Source organism: Vidua chalybeata, chromosome 3 (assembly GCF_026979565.1).
Source record: "Vidua chalybeata isolate OUT-0048 chromosome 3, bVidCha1 merged haplotype, whole genome shotgun sequence".
NCBI lineage: Eukaryota > Metazoa > Chordata > Aves > Passeriformes > Viduidae > Vidua > Vidua chalybeata.
In genome coordinates this window covers 47,973,013-47,993,010 of record NC_071532.1, presented here as the reverse complement: position 1 = coordinate 47,993,010, position 19,998 = coordinate 47,973,013, and the positions used below count along the sequence as shown (strand labels likewise).

Here is a 19,998-nt window from a genome sequence, read left to right as displayed (position 1 = left end):
ACGGGTGCGTGGCCGTAAGCGCCGTGCGGGCAAACAGCTTGTGCTGAGAAAGTTCACTTGCTCGTGTGGGTGCTTTGTTAAAAGTAGTTTCTAAAGCCGAGATGGGGTTTGGTTGTTCTTGGGTTTTTGTTTGTTTCTTCAACCTGGGGGCCCAGCTCGTGTGGAAATTGTGCTCCCTCCCTGTGAGATCCTTGGGGCGCTCCTGCCGGGTAGCGCCATCCTGCCCCGCCGGCGCCGCGCGTGTCCCGGGGCGCCCCTGGTCTGGCACGTAGACCTCGGACCTTGCACACAGCAAGGGCAACGAAGCCTTCAGCTGCTGCTCGGGAGCTATCAGAAGTTAAGAGGTTAAGAGCTCACTGAAATGATTTTGGGTTTAAAAGAACCTCAAGTCTGTCAACCAGGACAATAATTTTGGGAATGGGGGCGCTCTATTTTCGTCAGGGAGAGGAACCAAACTAGCTGCAGTTTTGGAGACAAAATTATTAATGACGGTTATAGCACATCAATTTTCCTTACAGAAAGGAAAGAAAATTCCCAGTGTCTGGAAGGTTTGCTTTATGTTATGAGGAATCTGAGGAAAACAATTATGATAAAGAAAATAATTCTTCCTATTAATTTCTTGAATATTTCTGTGTAAGTATCATCTCTTGAGTTATTTTTAAATGATTTGCTATTTGCTGGGTGTTTAGTGTGAATTTGTATATTTCTGTGTAAATGTCTATTTCTTCCTGAAAAGACAAATAAATAGAGAACATGGACATTCACTGTCACTGTTTTGACTTTTGAGTTTTGTTTCTATGGTGTTAGCAGCTTTCTCATCCTAATGTAAGCCTGAATGCATGGTGTTGTCAGGATTCAAATGAAAAAGCTATCTCATGTATGTGCTTATGGCCTTTTTCTTTCTGCCATACATGAAGGTTTCAGTTGTATCACTAACTTGTCTCCTGAAGTCAATCTCAAATGCCTCTTTGTGCTTATTTCATATCTAGTTACACAGCCTTTACTACGCAGTGGTTTCTTATATTTTCATGTTTCTACTTTATATTTCACACCTTGATTCCCATTTTGCTACCTTTTCTGTTGCAGGCTGCCAGTATCTAGTTCCTTCTCCTCACTGCACCCTTTGCTTAGTAACTCTGTTGTTCTTTTTTTTGGCCAGGGAAGTGGTCACAGCACCAAGCCTGAGAGAGTTCAAGAAGTATTTGGACACCATTCCTGGGCACATGGAGTGACTCTTGGGATGTCCAGTACAGGGCCAGGAGTTGGATTTTGATGATCCTAGTGGAATCCAACTGAGAATATTCTCTGATTCTCTTTGATATCTGTGTTCATTCTGTTCAGGATGTTTATGAGGCAGAGACAATTATTGTAAAAATTTTATGTAAATTTATGAGAACCTAAGTAATGTAACTATTCCTGTATTAGAAAGAGAAATGGATATTTGCAGCCTGCCTGAGAAAATGTTGCCTTGTAAGTTTAGTATTCTGTTGTAATTGCAAGATAGATTTTCCGTTTTATTTTAGAACAAAGCTTGCAGTTGCAAGGATAAAAAATGTTAAAAATACTTTGTCTTTTGACTAATACTGTCCTCCTGATAGTAAACGTGACTTGTTTTTCATATGTCTCTAATGATCAAAATACTAAATAGAAGTAATATAAAAAGGAAAAAGACTAATTTTTCTTTAATCAATTTGTAAAAGAAATCCTGAAATCTGTCAGTGCTTTCCAAAAAGGAATTAGTGTTATAATTTCATCTGTTGTGGATGAAATTAATACAGAAATCCTCCGAGAGCAATGTGTACAAACATCTGCGCAATGTATTTTGATCACCTTAAAATCACTCTTCTCAATTTCTAGTGAAATCAGGCTTCTTTTTTTTCTCCCAGAAGTGTTTAGAACAGCCAGGACAGTACGTCTGCACTTTGGAAAATCAATCAGGATTATGGGTGGATATATTGCATTGTTAGAGTGGGACCTCAGAAACATACGGAGAAGGCAGGAAAATTCCTCTGGACTTGCTAGCCAGATTTCCATTGGGTCTCTGCAGGATATTCCATTGGGCCTCTCTTCATTATTGCTTTCTAATTAGATAGCAGTTCCCTCAGGAGCTAGGCAGCTGCTGGAGATGATGGGCTGAAGAGCTCAAAAGAACTGCTGCCCTTACAGCTTTTCTTATTTGTACCATTAGAGGCTACCAAGAATCTGATCTTTCCCAGGTTTCAACAGCTACGGTGAATAGGAATTGATGTCTTTGGTGGCACTGGACGAGAATCTTGAATAGTAAGAATGGATAATGAATTAAAATGCTTTTAAATTAATTTGATGAGGCTCTATGCCATCAAGGCCAATCTTCTGAATTAAGCCATCAGCATCTATCTCAATTAGGGTTTGGGCTTTTAGGGACAAAAGTGAGGAGTTAATGGTCAGTGCCAAGAGAGGCAAATGATTTAGGGGTAATTGTGGCACAGACAGAGGTCACCAATGTATATAGGGGAAGGAGAGATCAATGCTGGAGTTCTTTTAAAGAGGTCACTAACTAATATTTACTACTGATATATCCTTAAGGACCAGCAGAGACAGGCTGAAGCCTGCACTGACTAGAAAAAATTATTTTTTTAGCTGTGTGCCTGATTGATTGCAATCAGTAGCAGGTTGCTGCACCAATGCCTAGGATTACCTAATGTTTGTTATTAAGATTAACGGATGGGACAATAAGAGCAGAAAAAAATAGTGGCATTGCTAGTTCATTTTCAATTCCCATATGCCTAGAATAAGGTTTCAGCCATGGCTTGTGATTGAGGTTTTAGCGACTGCTAGCATGTGTTCTTTAGGTTTGGTAGTTTAGAGAATATAGACTGACCATTTTAATTTTTTGATGCTTTGGGTTTTTTAGATAGGCTGAAGATAGAGAGTGGTAAGAACTCATGACTTGTGGGTAAGAGCATGGTAATTGAACTTGAAGCTTTTAGTGGACCTGTCATGTTGGTTAATGTAAGTTTTAATGGGCACTAAAAATTTACATGGAATCTGTGAACAAGCCTTCAGAAAATAAACCCATTGAAGATTATATAAATACATAGCAACTACATCAAGCTTGGGAAGTGCTCGAGCACTATTCTTAAACATACTGTGAAAGTATTTGACAAATATACTAGATACACCTTTATGCTCTTTGCATAAACGTTTTCAGTTGCAGTATTGTTTGAGACAAGGTGTTGGCCTAAAGGTCACCCATTCTCTCACTCAGTACTCCGGTTATCCTGTTTGTGGTCCAAGGGGGTAGCCCAGTGGTACATCTTTGACTTGCAACATATGTTATAACCTGTTTTATTTGAGAGAAGGGGTTGTTGTATTAGAGTAAAAGCTGCTTACATTCTTATGGAGGTGCTTATGCTTGTTTTTGGCTGTGCATGAGCTACAGTCAAAGTTGAGTGTGGCTTGGAGGTTATAACCAACTTCTGCTAGAGACTTGAAACAGGGTGAATGTTTTGGACAAAAGACATTGAGGATACTAGCCCTGATTTTGCATTTTTTTTAATTAGGTGTACCCATTTTATGGTTAATTCTGCCCAATTTACTGGAAACTCAGTTGTTTTTAAAAATATAATTTGTTTCAAATGTCATGGTTTAACCCCATCTGGCAGCTCTGACCCACACTGCTTGCTAGCTCATTCCTAGCAGGATGAGGGCAGGAATCTGGGTAAAAATGGAAACACTTGTGGGTTGAGATAAAGGCAGTTTAATAGGTAATCAACAGAGCAAGAAAAGGAATTCATTCACTGCATCCTGTGGATGGACATGTGTGCAGCCGTCCTCCATGAAAGCAGGGCTTCATCACATGTAATGCTGACTTGGGAAGACAAATGTCATCACTCTGAATGTCTTCTACTTCCTTCTTCTTCCCCCAGCTTTTATTGCTTAGCATGACAACATATGGTAAGGAAAGTCTCTTTGGTTGGTTGGGGTCAGGTGTCTGGGCTGAATCCCCTCTGGTCCCTTCTTGTGCACCTCCAGCCTACGTGCTGGCGGAGTTGTGTGAGAAGCAGAAAAGGCATTGACTCTGCGTAGTCACTGCTCAAATATCACTGCACTATCAACACTGTTTCCATCACAAAACTAAAACATATCCCCCCTACAAGCTGCTCTGAAGAAATTTATTTAAATCCTGGCCAAACCTAGCATAGCTATTCACTGGACTTCTCAAGGAAAAAAATTATATGAAAAATTTTAAACCTTCACTGCATTCATAATCTGCTTTACAATTGTAACTGTTAACATATTGCAAGATTTTATATTCTTACTACAAGGCTGATTTTTGATAACTCAGGGGTCTCTTCTGTCTCAAAACAGCTCAGTTCAGATCCTTTCTAGCCAAAGCCAGGTAAGGCTTCACCACTCTGTGAGTGGTGTATCTTGAGCTAAAGCAGTTGTTCATCTCCAGCTGCAGCTACTGTCCTGACAAAACTGAGGATGTTTTGGGATCCTGGTCTCCTTCAGCATGCTGTTAATTGCAATCCAAAGATAAACAATAATTTTGGTTTGAATGTCTGTCAGCAGCTTTTTGGAAGGCATTTCCTGGTCTCTCAGATAATTTAGGCACAACATAAATCAGTGGTGGCCCAGGATTCCAGGACATCCAGCTGCATAACTGAAGTATCTATGTACCTTAAAATTTAACCATCTGAAATGCCGAGCAAATGATACCAGCCTGCACATAAGTGCTTTCCCCTGACATAGAAGTGTTAGTGAATAAATTTGTTGTGATCTTAGGTTCATGATTGTTCTTCAGAAGTTATTTATTCCATCATTGACCATCTGCAAGCTCTACTACTGTACTATTGTGTTAATACATCAATCTATCCTGACTAAAGCTGGAGATGTTCCTGAAGATTTTGCATTATCTTTCTTAAGCTTGAAAGAACCACTTTTCATTTATTGTTTTTATTGTCTATTTGTTTTGTAAGTAACTCATATTTCTGAGGGCAGTAATTTTGTTAGTATCACAAAAAAATTCTAAATTAGACCTAGAATTTCTGACCAGAAAAATGAAGTTCTTGCTTTCAGTGCCTGTGCTTCATTAATTGAAATTTTTCAGTGTGTAAGCACAGTACAACTTTGCACAACTTTTTACTCCTTTCTACTTTTAACTTTCTTTTTAGTTTCATGCTTTGTGGTGAGATAATTTTTTTTCCCCAGGTAAATATGAGAAGCATACTAAAATATCATATAAGCTGATCAATAAGTTAAATTTTTTTTAACTAGATTGCATATTAATTAGAAAATTATGTATTCAAATTAATTTTCCTAGTTAATTCTAATTAAAACAAAGAATCCCTGAGAGCTCAGCTTATTTGATCTGTAGATTTCAAACTTCATAGACTCATGGGCATGAAAATGTTAAGTAATTTTCTAGTGGCAATATCACACTAAATGCTGTACTCCCTACTGATTTTAGTTTTAGGTTTTTCTTTCCATGAAACTCAAAGTACTGTCAGAGAATCTTACAGGCAAACACTCCATGAGCCCTTGGTTGGAGACTGTACAATCAGGCTGTGCAAGAGGAGCTTTGACTTCTATTATGATGAACAGTGTAAGGAACAGTATGATGGAGAAAAGCAGCTTTCAGCAGAACTGCGTAGCAGAAAATGTACTGTCAGAAGAAAAATACTAATAATTGTGATTTGAAACTAGAAAGCATTCTTAAAGTATAATGTTAGAGACTTTGTTTGCCAGGGATTATTCATCTATTTAAGCAGAATGGTCTTTATCTTCTGTGAATTCTCTGTAACCACCATGGAAGAAATGGGATTTCCTGATTTTCTTAACAGCGCATGCAAAATGCTTTTTAAATGAGTTGGCCTAAATCCTCAGAAGTACTGGCATGCTCTGCCATGCAGAGACTTTAAACTCTTGGTTAATTGTTCTGGTTCCATATGGAGGGCATAAGAGGTTTTTATGGAAGCCAATAAAGAAGCAATGCCGTGCAGTTCATATTCTTCTACTTGATACTTGAGTATCAAACTTTAGTGTCAAAAGCAGTCCTTGTAGCATTCTTACAGCTGAGTCTAAGGTCAGCTTATAACCTTATAATGCCTATTCATTTGCTGCTAGTTGGAAGAAGAGCACATTTATCAGACAGAAATTTGATCTGCAAATTGGATGTAGATGTTACTTGCTTTCAAATCTGTGACTTGGTGGAAAACTGCAAGATACGGCTTAATCCCCTTGTTGTCTGTGACAGTCTGTTCACTTGGCCTGTCACCACCACCTTTTGAAAACAGTTAACCTCAAAGGATTTGGACCAGCTCACAATCCCACCTGGAGCATAACTCGGAGTCTTGGTTATCTCCAAGGTAACCATCTTGGAAGAATCTGTCAGAGATCAACTTCTTTTGGCTGAGATTGGCTGAAAATGATTGGAAAAGACATTCTTCTTTCCAGGCTCTTGCTATGACATTATCTAGATATTGGTATATCATATTTTCCACCTGTAACACTGGATAGAAAGCCCACCTCTGTAGGCTGTTTTTTTCTTTATGTTACAAGGGCTCATTTAAGAGCTAGATAATATAGTGTTTCTGCCTTGGCAGGCGTCTCTTGGAATTAATTTTCAATGTTCCACTCTTGGGAATGTAATTAAAAAAAATAAGTTTGAAGGATGTCTTTTAAAGGTTTAAGTGGCCTCCAGTGTGGTGGAACATGAAAGGCTGTTAAATGAATGACTTCCAGGCAATCTGATACTTTCCATTGTGAAGAATGTTTTTCAAATAAGTAAAAGGTATTTTTCTCCATTCTGTATTCAAAGCTTTTTTTATAGCAGATCTTTGGCTCCATGGAATCAGGAGCAGAGAATTTTCAGTACAGCTGCCTCTCTCAGCACAGAAAATGGTATGCTGAGTTTTCTGGCATTGCTCTTGCAGGCTACAGGGTCTTGGTCTGCCATTTGAAAGCAGCACATACATTATATTGTTTCTCAAGTATATAATGCCACCTGATTTTACTTCTGTCTTTGAGCAGTTTACAAATGGTAGTTTGTGCAATAGAAACTATTCTTCCTGGAATGCAAAAATTAAAGGATCAGGGTCCAAAATTCTAACATTGTACATGAGCTTGCTATGAGCACAAAGGTTGAATTTTACAGGAATTCCTCCGAAAAAAAAGAACAAATTTTATTTTTTGCTTTAAATAGGTTTTGTCACACAAGATAAAACAAATCCATTGTGATCTAAATTAAGTATTCAGTTGTTTATCTGTCTATTTGTCACCAATTTTTTGAATACATCTTCATTTTTTTTCCTGTAACACATGGCAAAAGTCTATTACTTGGTTCAGTGTTTTATATTCAATTTCTGACTTCGAGTTTTTATATAGCAAAAAGGTTTAGTTGGGATAAATGGATCAAAACAGCAGGTGATACTCAATTTTAGCTGGAATTCTAAAACTACAAGGATAAGAATTCAGACAATATTTTTAGGGCAACAAATGGAATCAGGCTGAAAACAAGGAGAGCGAACAAAAAATTAAAGTCTTAAAACCTACAGGGCTTTTAAACTGCTATTTTCTATTAAGTTTTCTCTCAAATAATGTCCAAGGCATGCTACTGTGTAAAATTTGCACAGGGGATTTGGCATTTAGGGTTTTTCTTCCTCCTCCTAGAATCTGGAAAGCAAACCAAGAAGGAATAACTTGGTTTCCATTAATGTGAAGGCAAATAAAGGTAAGAAAACGTGGACTTCTAGCTGGCAAAGCTAAATGTGAGGCTAGGTAAACATCTCTCTTAGCAAATGTGTGTGCCTTCAAAAGAGGCTCATTCTTGACTAGTTACTGAGGTCTATTAGTGGTTTGTCTGACACCTATAAGGATATCAGCTATGTTTAGAAATGAGAAAACCACACTTGGAAACAGTGACCTAAATTACAGACCCGTTTAAAAATTATATGTCTATAAAGAATAATCAGTTGGTGTTCATCTTTCCTGTCTATCGTCACTTTACTTTTCCAGTTTGAACTTGCTTCACACAGAAAGTACTCTGTGCTTTTTTTTGCTTTTTTCTTCCTTCCTCAGAAGGAAGAAAATCCTCCTAGGATTTCTTCCCAACCCAGTACATAAAAATGAAATGACAATAAAACCTGTTGTCATAGGCTTTTGCAAGCATCTGTGATTGCAACATAGATGGTTTACAATTATTTGTTCTGCTCCTCGTACCTGAACTGCATCCATGGCTTGGGTCTTCCCAAACATGAGAGCTCTGAACACACAGACTATTTTGCTTCTGCAGAGAATCCTATAAGTTTTGGCTCCGGTAGCCAAGATAAGACTAATGGCAAGGTATTGTAAACAACTCATTAATATTTTGTAATTGCTACTGACTATGCTAATATTAAGGAGGGAACTATTACCTTATTACCTGCTTATTAAATAATTTGATTGTGACTCATTCTGTTAGTTTCTCTTCTGAAGAATGGCACTAGATATGAAGAAAAAGAGCAAATAATTTTGCACAGAGTTACTGATACTTGGCCAAACTTTCTTGTATCCTTTAGAGATTCTTATGAACTTGAGCGTTACCATGGTTTCTGCTCTGGGTTTCTAAGATATTCAGATGCTACATTTTAAAAATCATTTCAGTGATTATAGTTTAAAAGAACTTTCTGCTATAAATAAGGTCTTCAAAGGAGTCTTTTGTCTTTGAGGTTGGAAGAGACTAGAGAAAAACTTAAGTAGCTTCCCTGCAGTGCAGATTTGGAGAAAAAGTTGAAGTATCTGTTTGTTCTCTGCCCTCTTTTTCCTAATATCAAAGCTTTACTGAGGACAGAAGGCTTTTTTTACGACTGTTCAAACAATCCACAGAAAGGGACACTTTTTTTTTTCCTGCCTCTTGGTGTCTTCATGATTTCTAAAAAAATCACAAAATTATTGTTGTCTGATGATCCAGACTGACATAGGTATTGGGAAAGGAATGTTGGAGTAGCCATGCTGTTTGAAAGTACCTACCAATACTTCTGTAATTCTTGAGAAGACTCCCTTCAGTGTTGCTCGGTTCCCTCTCTAAGGAATGGTCATAGATAATTTACTATTAGATTTATGTGTTTCAGGAAGAAAATATTTGCCTCCTAGACTCCATTAACCAAGCTGACAAGATCTTGCTTGCAGAATGTGGTAGTGCATATGTCTGCAGACTAAATGACTGTATTACTTGAGAGCACATTTCCAGTGGGCTTGTTTCCTGTCTCTGTATTAAATCTGAAGTCTCTGAAAAACTTAGGTTGCAATCTCTCTGCTTTTTCCCTGTTGTGCTTGTCTATCATGCCGTCCCTTCTTTCCTCTGTTGGCACTATATCAATTATACCAGTATTCTCGGAGAAGCTGCTTTAAGGGTCAGAGGTGAATTACTGCCAACTTCATGGTATTTCATTTGGCAATTTATTCTTCCTTTTTCTCCTTGAGGGTTTAGCACAGGATTAAAAGGAAGTCTGCCAGTGAGTTGGTTTTATAAATACTGTTGCACAATGAACCCATCCAGCCTGAGCATAAAATAGCAGTCATTTGCATTGTCCTTGTAACTTACAGTTCATTTCAAAGAATTCTCAGTTATATTATTCAATTCTTGTAATAGAGGAACTTCTTAATGACATTACTCAAATGCAGTATTTTAATTAATTCAGCTGTCTTTTTTTTTTCATTTATTACTATTTATTACTTATATTTGGAAACCAATTAAATTGCAGTTATTTTTTAATTTTCCAGGTCTTATTGAATTATCCTTTTTGAGAAGCAGTAGCATTAGACTTCCACAACTTAGTTTAGGTATCAATCATAGGTTGCATTGTTTCCATGTCTTCCCCATTGTTAATGCTGAGGGTATTCTGTTGTGTCAAAGTGTGGTGGAAAGTTATTTTCTGTCTTAGTGTGATAGTAAGCTAAGTAAGTCTTCCATATCTCACTGCTGCATTTTGAAATTATGCTTTTTTATTTCTATTATGGTCCCAAAGCACTTAGAAATCTTATAGCAAGAAATGAGGAAAGGCTCTGAGTAACATGGTCTAGTGGAAGGTGTCCCCTACTCATGGCAGGAGGGGTGGAACTAGATGAGCTCTAAGGTCCCTTCCAACCCAAACCATTCTATGGTTCTACAAATTATTGCAATTATAATTAATTTTATTTGTGAATGGTGTCAGAATATCTTTATTATTGTTACCAGTAAGTGAAATTTCCATGCTTCTCTACAAATATGTAGAAGAGCAAATGCAGATTTAAAAGTAGAAAAAAGATACAAAAAAAAAAAAAAGACTAGTCCTTAAGTATTTAAAATTGATACGTATGCCATTCGTATTTCATCTGAAGTAAGAAAGAAGTACAAAAAATGAGAATTTTAACTTATAATTTTTTTACTATGTGTTAGAAACTGCCAGGAGTCATACTTAAATCAGTGTTTGAAGTGTTCAGCTTTCAAAATATCACAAATGTTGAATCTGTTGATACAGCCAGTGCTTAGTTTTTCATTGTTCTTCATGCATGCAGTTAGCACAGATGCAGCAGATTCTTTGAAACAACTGGAAATGGTACAGAGAAACTGATAAACACCTCAGAGTTTTTCAACTGCTTGTTAAATATTATTGAATACAGAATGAAGCATCATTTGAGTCTTCAAGAAAAACTAGAGAAAATATTATGCCATTAATGTAAGATCAAACATAATAGAGTCAATTTACTCTATTGACTGAGGTGACAAAGATGAAAATATAAATCTAAGTATCACCCTACAGAATACATCTTCCTTCCAGTTAGAGAGATTTGGGTGGTTTTTGCACAGCAGAAGGCACAGATGGTATTGAATTTTAACAGCTGTCTTCCATTAAAAGCTACTGGTAGTGTGGATGAATGTAGTTAATGTCTAGACAGTGAGAAGCGTTTATTTTTACCCATGTCTTTGTCCTTACTATTGCTAAAGTATTATGGAATTATAGAAAAACATTGATTGAAGGGTGTGTTCAAGCAGGAGCAGTTTACATCAGGTAAACTACTCAAGCAGGAGCAGTTTACATCAGGTTTCTTAGATCCATGTCTATTTGAGTTTAAAGTGTCGCCAAGTACTGTAATTACCAAAATCCAAATCAGTCAACTCCCTCAGTACCTTTGCTCACATTGCAGCTAGTTCCATGGAGCTGTGTGTGTCTAGTTGGCTTAAGTGCTGCCCAGCTCCTTCCTCTACTGTGGGTAATGCTTGACTCCCACAGACTCTGTAAATAGACTCTTAGACTGGGGAGAGCCAAATTTGCCAACAAAACCCGAGACACAAAAAGACATTGAGTATCTTGGCCTTTCCCATGTTTGTCACTAAGCTGTTCCCCACCCCACTGAGCAGCAGTCATGCACTTCCTTATTTGTCCTTTGCTGCCAATGTACTTATGGGAGCTTTATTTCCTTGTCCTTAATGTCCTTTGATTATTTCTACTCCAGCTGAGCTTTTGCTTTTGTAGTTTCACTGCTGTACACTTGAGCAATGCCTCTGTTTCCCCAAGTGAATTGTCCCTGCTTCCACCTTCTGGGTGATGGAGCTTAATAGGATTTTCAGGTGTCATTTGCTAGACAACATTTGCCTTAGTCAGACTAATCATTTAAGTAGTCTGTGTTTGACTTTGGAATGTAGTTACACATTTTGTTGCATTTATATATAGGAACATTGAATGAATATTCTAGCTAATTCAGTTTTTCAGCCCTTTGTATGCACTGGAAAGATGAAGGTGCACTAGTCCTGCTTTGTGGCTATGAACACATTGTGTATTAGTCTTGTGAAAATCCTTTCACCCTCAGCAAAATTATTGCCAGGATTGTGAAACCCAGGAGAAAGTAGTGAGAGTGCTGGTAGCACAAGAGCCCTGAGAATGAAACTGCCTGGAGAGAGCACTGGCTGGTTTAGCAGCTTCCAGATGCCTAGAAGTAGGAGTCCTTTTCCCCAGGGCATCTTTTATCCATGGCAAGCTCCTTCTGGTTATCAAAAGAGAATAAGTCAGAAAAAAAGAAAGAACGCCTTCAGAAGAACTGAGTGATGAATGCTAGGACTGGCACAGGAGAGAAAGGAGAACCATGTGGCTTGAAGGAGGGGAAAAGAAGAGGGAAGAAACTGTCCTCAAAATCTGTTTTTGTGCTTCAGCTACCCACTTTACTTCAGCAGAAGTATAAATGCATTAAATACTTTGTTGGTTTATACCTAATAACAACAAGCATTTTCTAAGATAAGTTTGCTTATCTTAGTGACAAAAAGTTAACATAGTTAAAACCACTAAAATTCCTATTACCTTAAAAAAAATATTTTATAATATAAAATACTTTCTACTATCCTTGTCTAATAATGCTGTTCATTTTTATTTATGCTGTTGTGTGTTTTCTATGCTTTCCAGGGTAGCTGCTTCCAATGAGAAGTGGAGATTTCCTATTTGGCCAGAATGGAATGATGCAGATATCAATGCAGAAAAATGGGATGCTGGAAAAGCTGGAAAAGAAAAACCTGGAAAAGGTCAAATTTCAGTAAGTTGTGTGACACATATTATTTCCACTTCATTTTTTTTACTTGTATTTAATAGAGTATTTGTCACAACTTCAAAATAATGTATTACTGATAAATATATTTATTTTCAATCATATATTTTCAATATGTTTAAATAGTTCCCTACTAAACTACAGTAATAAACTAGAAGTGTTGTGTATTGTTTATTTGCTGCCTTTAAAATGAACTGTTAACATATCTGTGTGCATTAATGTGTGTACATTAAAGGTTTAAAAAAAAATACAACCTTTAAATCTATTTCATAGTATAACTAAAAATGCGGATGTGGGAACAGCTGAACTGTTGTAGTATGTCAGGGCACTGACACATTCCTCAGGGCACTGCAGTTTCTGTGGACTCAAAAAGTTTGATGCATCTGACTTTTTTATGGCAAAAATGGATGTTGAAGTACTTTCTCTTGTACACTGCAGTTTCTGGACATGTGAATCACTGTCTGCAGTTCTAGATGTAGGGAATGATTTGAGGGAACATATTGTCATTTTGCAGAAAGTAAGCACCTGCCAGATGTTGAAAAATTCCTGTTTTCCAACTTTGAAATGAATTAAACGTTTCATGGATTTTTACTCCTTCACACTGGTTATCACTGCAGAATGTATGGGTCTTCCATACAGAATAGTAGTAAACTTATTTCTTAAAAACTTTCTTAACCTCAGCATCTTAAATTGAAATTTCAAATGCGTTAAATACCATGATTTATCACCTATTTTATATGCAAATTCTGCATTGTTAATATATTTCTTCTGAATGTGTCCTTGTGTATTATGTTTATGTTTCCATACATATTTCTAGATTATTTTTTTCTTATCCTAAGGTTGACTATTATTATACTCCTGCGGGGCCAAAGTATCGTTTTGAGAGAAGGTGTACATTCTGTACTGAAGACTGTCATTAACTTGTCGAGTCCTGTTCCTTTACCGCTTTTGGTGTCTTTGGGCTGTACTCAGCATTTATCTAACACTAATTTGTCAGGTCTACCAGACATTATTATTATCATATATAAACTGCAAATTAACTATATATGAAAATGTTCTATTTTAGCACAAGAGGTGTTCTGAGTTGTTTACCGGACTCTTCAGTTCTTCAGCTACAAGCTGTATGAAACATTGCTCGTTTTGCATCTTTAAAGTCACATCTTATGCCAGTCACAGCAGATGAATTTACAGATCTAAAGTATTTTGCAACGTGACCTCTTTTGATCCAAGCAGGTAGCCAGAATTCAACATTTGTATAGGTTATTTCAGTGGGAAACAAAATTAGCAATGTCATCCACAACCTTGAAGTACACTTGGAACACATATATAAACAGTCCTATTTTCTTGTGTGGGCAAAGAAATCAAGCTGATCTCTTTCCTTGTCACACTGAAAGTCTTTTACCAACCACCCATACACAATGCCCACTCTTAGAGCTGTGCACTGTGTTGCTGAGATTATGCATTTGACCTTTCTTTGTGTCTTGTGCTCATTTCTTCCATGTCCTTCCTGTAGAACTTATAGTTCTAACTTGTGGTTGAGCATAAACTTATGGTTGAGCATGAACTTGGCTAAGATAAGACTTGGCTCTCATCTCTTATAGCCACCTTAAATAAAAGATAAGTTAAAACTTGATTTTTTTCAGCCAGGTTTAGCTAGACCTATAATATTCTGCAAAGCATTTTTTGCACTAGTAAGCTGAAGAAAGGTTTTATCTTTTATCTTTCCAGATGTTTTTTGTGGTTTTTTTTTTTTTTTTTTTTTTTTTTTTTTTTTTACTTTGCATGGTGTCATGTCATTCCCATCTACCTCCTTTCTCTGGTTTATCTATTGTCTGAAAGCTAAACTTTCCTGTTATGCTGTGAAGTCAGAGTTGGATGTCTCTGAAAGCAGAATATAAACTCTGTTAATACAGTTTTATGTGGTCCAGGCTTCAAGGAATTCTTTAGGCTTTCAGAAAAAAAAAAAGTATTCCTAAAGCATTCCTTCCCTATCCTTCCTCCTAGCTTATCTTTTTTCCTTCAGGTACTGAAATAGCTTGTTGCAGATTATTATGTTGAAGGAACTTACATAATGAAAAAAAAAAATGTGGGGAGAAGGTTATTTGAGAGTCTTTGATTTGTGTTTGTTTTTTATGCTTTTGTGATGTACTTTGTTTTGCCTTCCTTTAATCATTAAGAACTCAGAGTAGCATAGATTTTTGTTCCTGGCAACTCTTTCTCTGGTCTGTGGAAGACAAGAGTGCATTGTAGACTGTGAAACACTCACAAATTTATAATATGCCTAGAAGCTGTTGAAAATTTAGGCACAAATAAAAGGCATTAACCCTGTAATTGATTAGCTTCTCAGTCAGCACAGCCTGTATCAGAGGCATGTCCTCATCCCACATTTTGCCAGTAAGTAAACAGATATCACATTTCCTGACGCCTTCTGTGCACACGGAGGATAAGCATCACTTCAAAAATGCAAGTTTGAAAACTGTATAAGCCTCTCTTTTTAATGGGCTAATGCAAACTGTATAATTATAGCTCTCTTTGGATTCTATAGCAGTGCTAAATGCATTGAACCTGATTTTTTTGTGTCTTAATAATTGCTTTAGATATTTACTTTCAGTCTTCACCTTAAAAAGCTGTAGAAATAAGTGAGTTAGAAAAAGTACATAGGAATAACTTGGTAGAAGAGTAAGTGACTTAAAAATTTAAGCTTTTTTTGGAGATCTTTCTGAAAGGGGAAAAGAAAAAGAATCATTTCATATAGACCTCTTAGAAAAAGTGCAGACTGTATAAACTTCTCTGGATACTGGAGGTGGCTTTTGTGCTGCATCTTCACCTTGGGCTTTGGACTCTTTTTGTTTAGTTGTATATATACTATTAGTTCTTTTTTATGCTGTTTTGCTCCTTAAGTGATTATCCTGTGAACAATATATTATTTTAAATAGAATGGACAATACAATACTGTATCTTCTGTATATTAAAAAATACAATACTGTATGTCTTCTGTATCTACTGTATATTAAAAGTGGTCAATTTTTGTTCATGCATATTTTGTGTAGCCTGTATTTGATGATCCTGAAGGGAAAATAAGGTTGCCAGCATCCTTAAAAGTGCATTCATGGAAACGTCCACAAGAGTTCTTAAGAAAAGAGGTAAGAAACAAGCAAGGTCATGATGAAAAAATGCTAATTGCCTAACTTGTGAAAAGTAGAGTGAAATTAGCAGAGGAAGTTAGTTCAACAGGTAAAAGCCACTTGACCACTCAGTCAGTCCTGTCCTGGAGACCAGTGTACATGAGGGCTCAGTGACACATGTGACAGCTCACCTGTGCTGCACACATGGCTGGGGCCTGGTGCTGGAAACCCTGGGCCCAGGGTGAGCTCACCCAGCTGCTGGTGATGGAGGAGCCTGCAGGCAGCTCCTGCTCCTTACTGGCGATTGTATCACCTGCATCTCCTTGACTTTATGTAACCACAGCAGCAAGTTCTTCAACTTCCTTTCATTTTACAGCAGAAATTGTCAGCAGAGTTATTTTCTTGTAAGAATATCCTTTCATAGCTCGAATAGTATCATAGGTCAGCAAAACCAAAATGGATGGATCTGCAGAGAATGCTGCATAGATGAATCAGAGGCCTGCTAGATGCCACACAATATGGGTTTCTCAGTGTCTAAAAGGACATAAGATTACCTATACTAATCCCATTCTTTACAGTTACCTGTAATAATAGCATTCTCAATGATACTACACAGAATCTGAGATTTAATTATTAATTAAATTTATTAATGGGATAAGACCACCATGGACCAGCATTTCCTGGTGCAAAACATCATGGTTGTGTATCCTCCCACATCTGCTTCACTTTTTGACTCCCATGTTCATTTGGAAGACAACTGGACAGAGAAATGCCTTTCTATTTTTATAGATGTCTTCTAGTTCTCTATTCTTATTTTAAAATTACTGTCATGGCAGAAAAATTTCTGCATGTTCCACCTGAGTAGGTGTCTGAAGTATTCATATTTGTCATTAAAACATGAACTAACTGTACCAGAACTACATTGCTTTTTTCCACTTCAACTATAATATTTTTTTTTTCTGGGCTACACAGAGTACATGTCTTTGACAGTACTTGACTGCAAGGTAACCATAACATTTTAAAATTGTGCACAACTGTTAATCAGTTTAACTTTAAAATTAATTGCAGAGACAACAAACATCCTCCCATTTCAAAGATTAGTGTTCTCCAATACTGTTTCTAATCTAAGGGCTTACATGATTTACTTCAGATGAAATATTGAAGTTTTAAAGAACTTGGACCACCATTCCAACTTTTTCAGGCTCATCAGTTTTCCTTTTGTCAGCTTGTTAGTTACATTTTTTATTAAATAGACCCTAAACAGATCTAAGTTTTATTTTTAATGGAGGGAAAGGGAGAGGTCAGAGGAGTAATTGACAAGACCAAAAGGTTGGATAGGAAACACTGCCAAAATGCATAAACTGAGTGGAGGTATCTGAAAGATGAGGGCAAGAGAGCTGGTGGCCCAGAAAGTCATGGAAACATATATCTGTATTAAAAATAGCTTTTAAAATCTATCTCTGGAGTACTATGAAGAAAGCATTTGTTTTCTTTAGAACTGATTAAATCTTTGATGTTTCTTTTGGTCCAATACATTTTGAATCAACAAGCAATGATTACCAGAGATTTTATCTAAAAATCAATGTAAATGTCAAGCAATGAAAGGCTATTAAGAATTATTTGTTACCTGATATATTTTAACTATAAAAGAAAGCATAAACAAGCCAATAGTGTGGTAAGCAAAGAATCAAGCAATGAACACCAATATGTGATGAGAGGCACAGATACATTTAGTTCAATAAACTGCAATCCCAGTCTGTTATTGCTAAACTGCTTACAAAAAGGAAATGGGCTGTAAAAGAAGAAAATAGTCATGAACACAATGTACTGCAGCCAAAGGTTTGATAAAGTTGCTGTTCAGACAATACTGCTATCTAACTGACCAAGAGCAAATAAATCACTGTGAACCCTGGTGGGTGGCTAAGGGAATCTCAAAATATAAGAGAGTGTTATGATCATGATTTAAATGCAGAACTGCAAGTATCTTAAGAAATTGAGGGCATCTCAATTTACTTATATGATTATTCAATTTGATGCTCTTTAAGTATCCTAATAAAAATAATAATCATTGTTTAAGAATTCTGAACCTACATTTTAAGGAAGTTTTATTAAGAAATACCAAGCCATCTACAAGATGATTACTTCTAGTTTTCAGATGTGTAATGAATGTTTGCCAGATGTCCAACATTTGCATGGTCACTGCAGTTAAATGCTAATGTTAATTTAATTTTTTCCAGATAATTTAGTTATGGACTTAACTAATTTATTTTCTACTAGGTTCCTGTGGTAGTACAAAATGAAACCTCATTTGATCTTGTTTCAGCAAATGAGCACATATTTTGCTGTGAGGTAAGTGGAAATACATTAATGTCCCTTTTAAAAAATTATTTCATTTTTATCTTTCTTTAACTTTTTGAATTTCACTCCAAATTCCTACAAAGAAGAAATAAGTTGTGAGAATTTTTTTAAGTGGAAAATGAATGAAGGGGATAAAGTGGCAAGAAATTATCTAGATTATTGTAATTTATGTTTACCTTTTTTGGAATTTAAAAAATCAGTGATAGTGAGAGGTTTTCCAAACTTTAAAAAAATATATATATGCAGTCTATGAACTAAGGTAATTACTCCTGGATAATATTGTATAGAGTAAATAAAGGCTGTATTAGAAAGGATTTATATATTTTATTCAAACTTTCTGGAAGTCCTAGTGGGCCTGCATGTGTGTGCAAATGTCTGTGATCCAGACAGTCTTTTCCGTATCTCCAGAGTTGAATAAAGGTCTACTGAATTTCTGCAGGTCATGGGAAAATATAAACCAGGCATCTGAGTGCCTCGCTGAATGTAATATTACTTAATAATTTCTATTTCATTCAATATGTCAATGCAAATTCAAAATTCAGCACCAGAGATATAAGGGAGGAAACACCAGAAGACCAGTCTTATAAATTTTTAAGTCTGAAAAATCACTAATTTATTTTAGAACAAGTTTCTTAGAATGTCCATAGAACCACTAATTAAATTTAGGGCAAGTTTCTTGTAGTAAAAGCTTTCTTTCATTCCAGTATATATAAATCCTTGTAACAGGTTGGTAATACTTCTGAAAGTATGGCATACATCATAAATCTGCATATTATAAAAACACATGCATAAAACATGATTAATTAAAGCTCTTATAGCTCTTATTTTAAGAATTAAAAATTTCTAAGTAAATTTAATGATTTAGGATTTCCTTTACTGAGTACAAATAATGACTATTCAAGGGAATATTGACTTTTAGTAGCTGGCTTTTAAAAAGCAATTAAACAAGTGACAACTCACAAGTCCTGTAACATAATTTATTTTAAGGTCGTATTTCTTAGTTTGTTAAATGATGAATACCTTTATACTGTGCCTTTACTTAGTTTCACAAAGTCTTGTGTTATTGTAGATAGGTATTGTAATGATTTTAAGATAAGTTGTGACAGTGAAATTAATTTTTCCATTAAACCATAGCTATATTTTTATGTCACTTTTTTATTTACAACAGGATCTGTTTTATTCTTTGATCATTATAACTTGACTTTTTTTTCAAAATGTGTTACTTGAAAATAATTTTTTTATATTTTTCTCTTATTTTAGCTGATGAGATGGATTGTAAGTGAAATCTATGCTCTCTGGAGGATATATAATGAAAATTCCTTAAATAGTGAAACACCCACACTTGTTTGGAAACCTTGGGAACACATTTATGCCTTATGTAAAGCTACAAAGGAACACATACCACAGTACAATAAATTTGGAAAATATGTATTGAAACTTTATTGGATGGTGAGTAGTTTCCTCCAACAATACAAAAATGTAATGCAACTAGCATGGCAAATTTTAATGATTACTGGACATAATGATTACTGGACATACATTTTAATATTGAAAATACATAGATTTTTAGGAGTAGAAAAACTGACAAATTTTTGATTTGAATGCTTTTTAATTAAAATGCCTCTTACAGTTCATGTGATTTTTGTACAACTTGTGGCCTGATAAAAGTGTTATTACTTGCAAAGGCAGTATTTTTGTAGTTTTTTAGGTTTGATGCAAATGCTTAGTAGAGTCAGACATGTGGCTCACACCTCTGGTATATTAGGCTAATTTTTTTTTTTTTTTATATTTAAGTAATTCAGTTGGCTGACTTTACAAAGCTATTTGTCTCTGAGTGTATTTAAAGATAGTTAGATACTTCCAGTGTGCGGACCATTTTCTGAAGAGGTACTGGTAAAACTGAAACATCCCAAGGATTTCTAAAGATAACAGATAATAATTTCTTAACACATTTGGCAGTCAACAGGGAACACTT

The 19,998-nt window shown here is 35.9% G+C and overlaps 1 protein-coding gene across 2 annotated transcripts in view; it reads left to right on the top strand.

The window, feature by feature from the left end:
- ADGB (androglobin) overlaps positions 1-19,998 on the top strand; it is a 99,500-nt gene that overhangs the window by 344 nt on the left and 79,158 nt on the right. For both annotated transcript variants that reach the window (XM_053939665.1, XM_053939664.1), the window contains exons 2-5: positions 12,402-12,528; positions 15,591-15,683; positions 17,943-18,014; positions 19,284-19,472. In XM_053939665.1, coding sequence (XP_053795640.1) covers positions 12,402-12,528; positions 15,591-15,683; positions 17,943-18,014; positions 19,284-19,472 — 481 coding nt within the window. The remainder of the gene's footprint in view (positions 1-12,401; positions 12,529-15,590; positions 15,684-17,942; positions 18,015-19,283; positions 19,473-19,998) is intronic.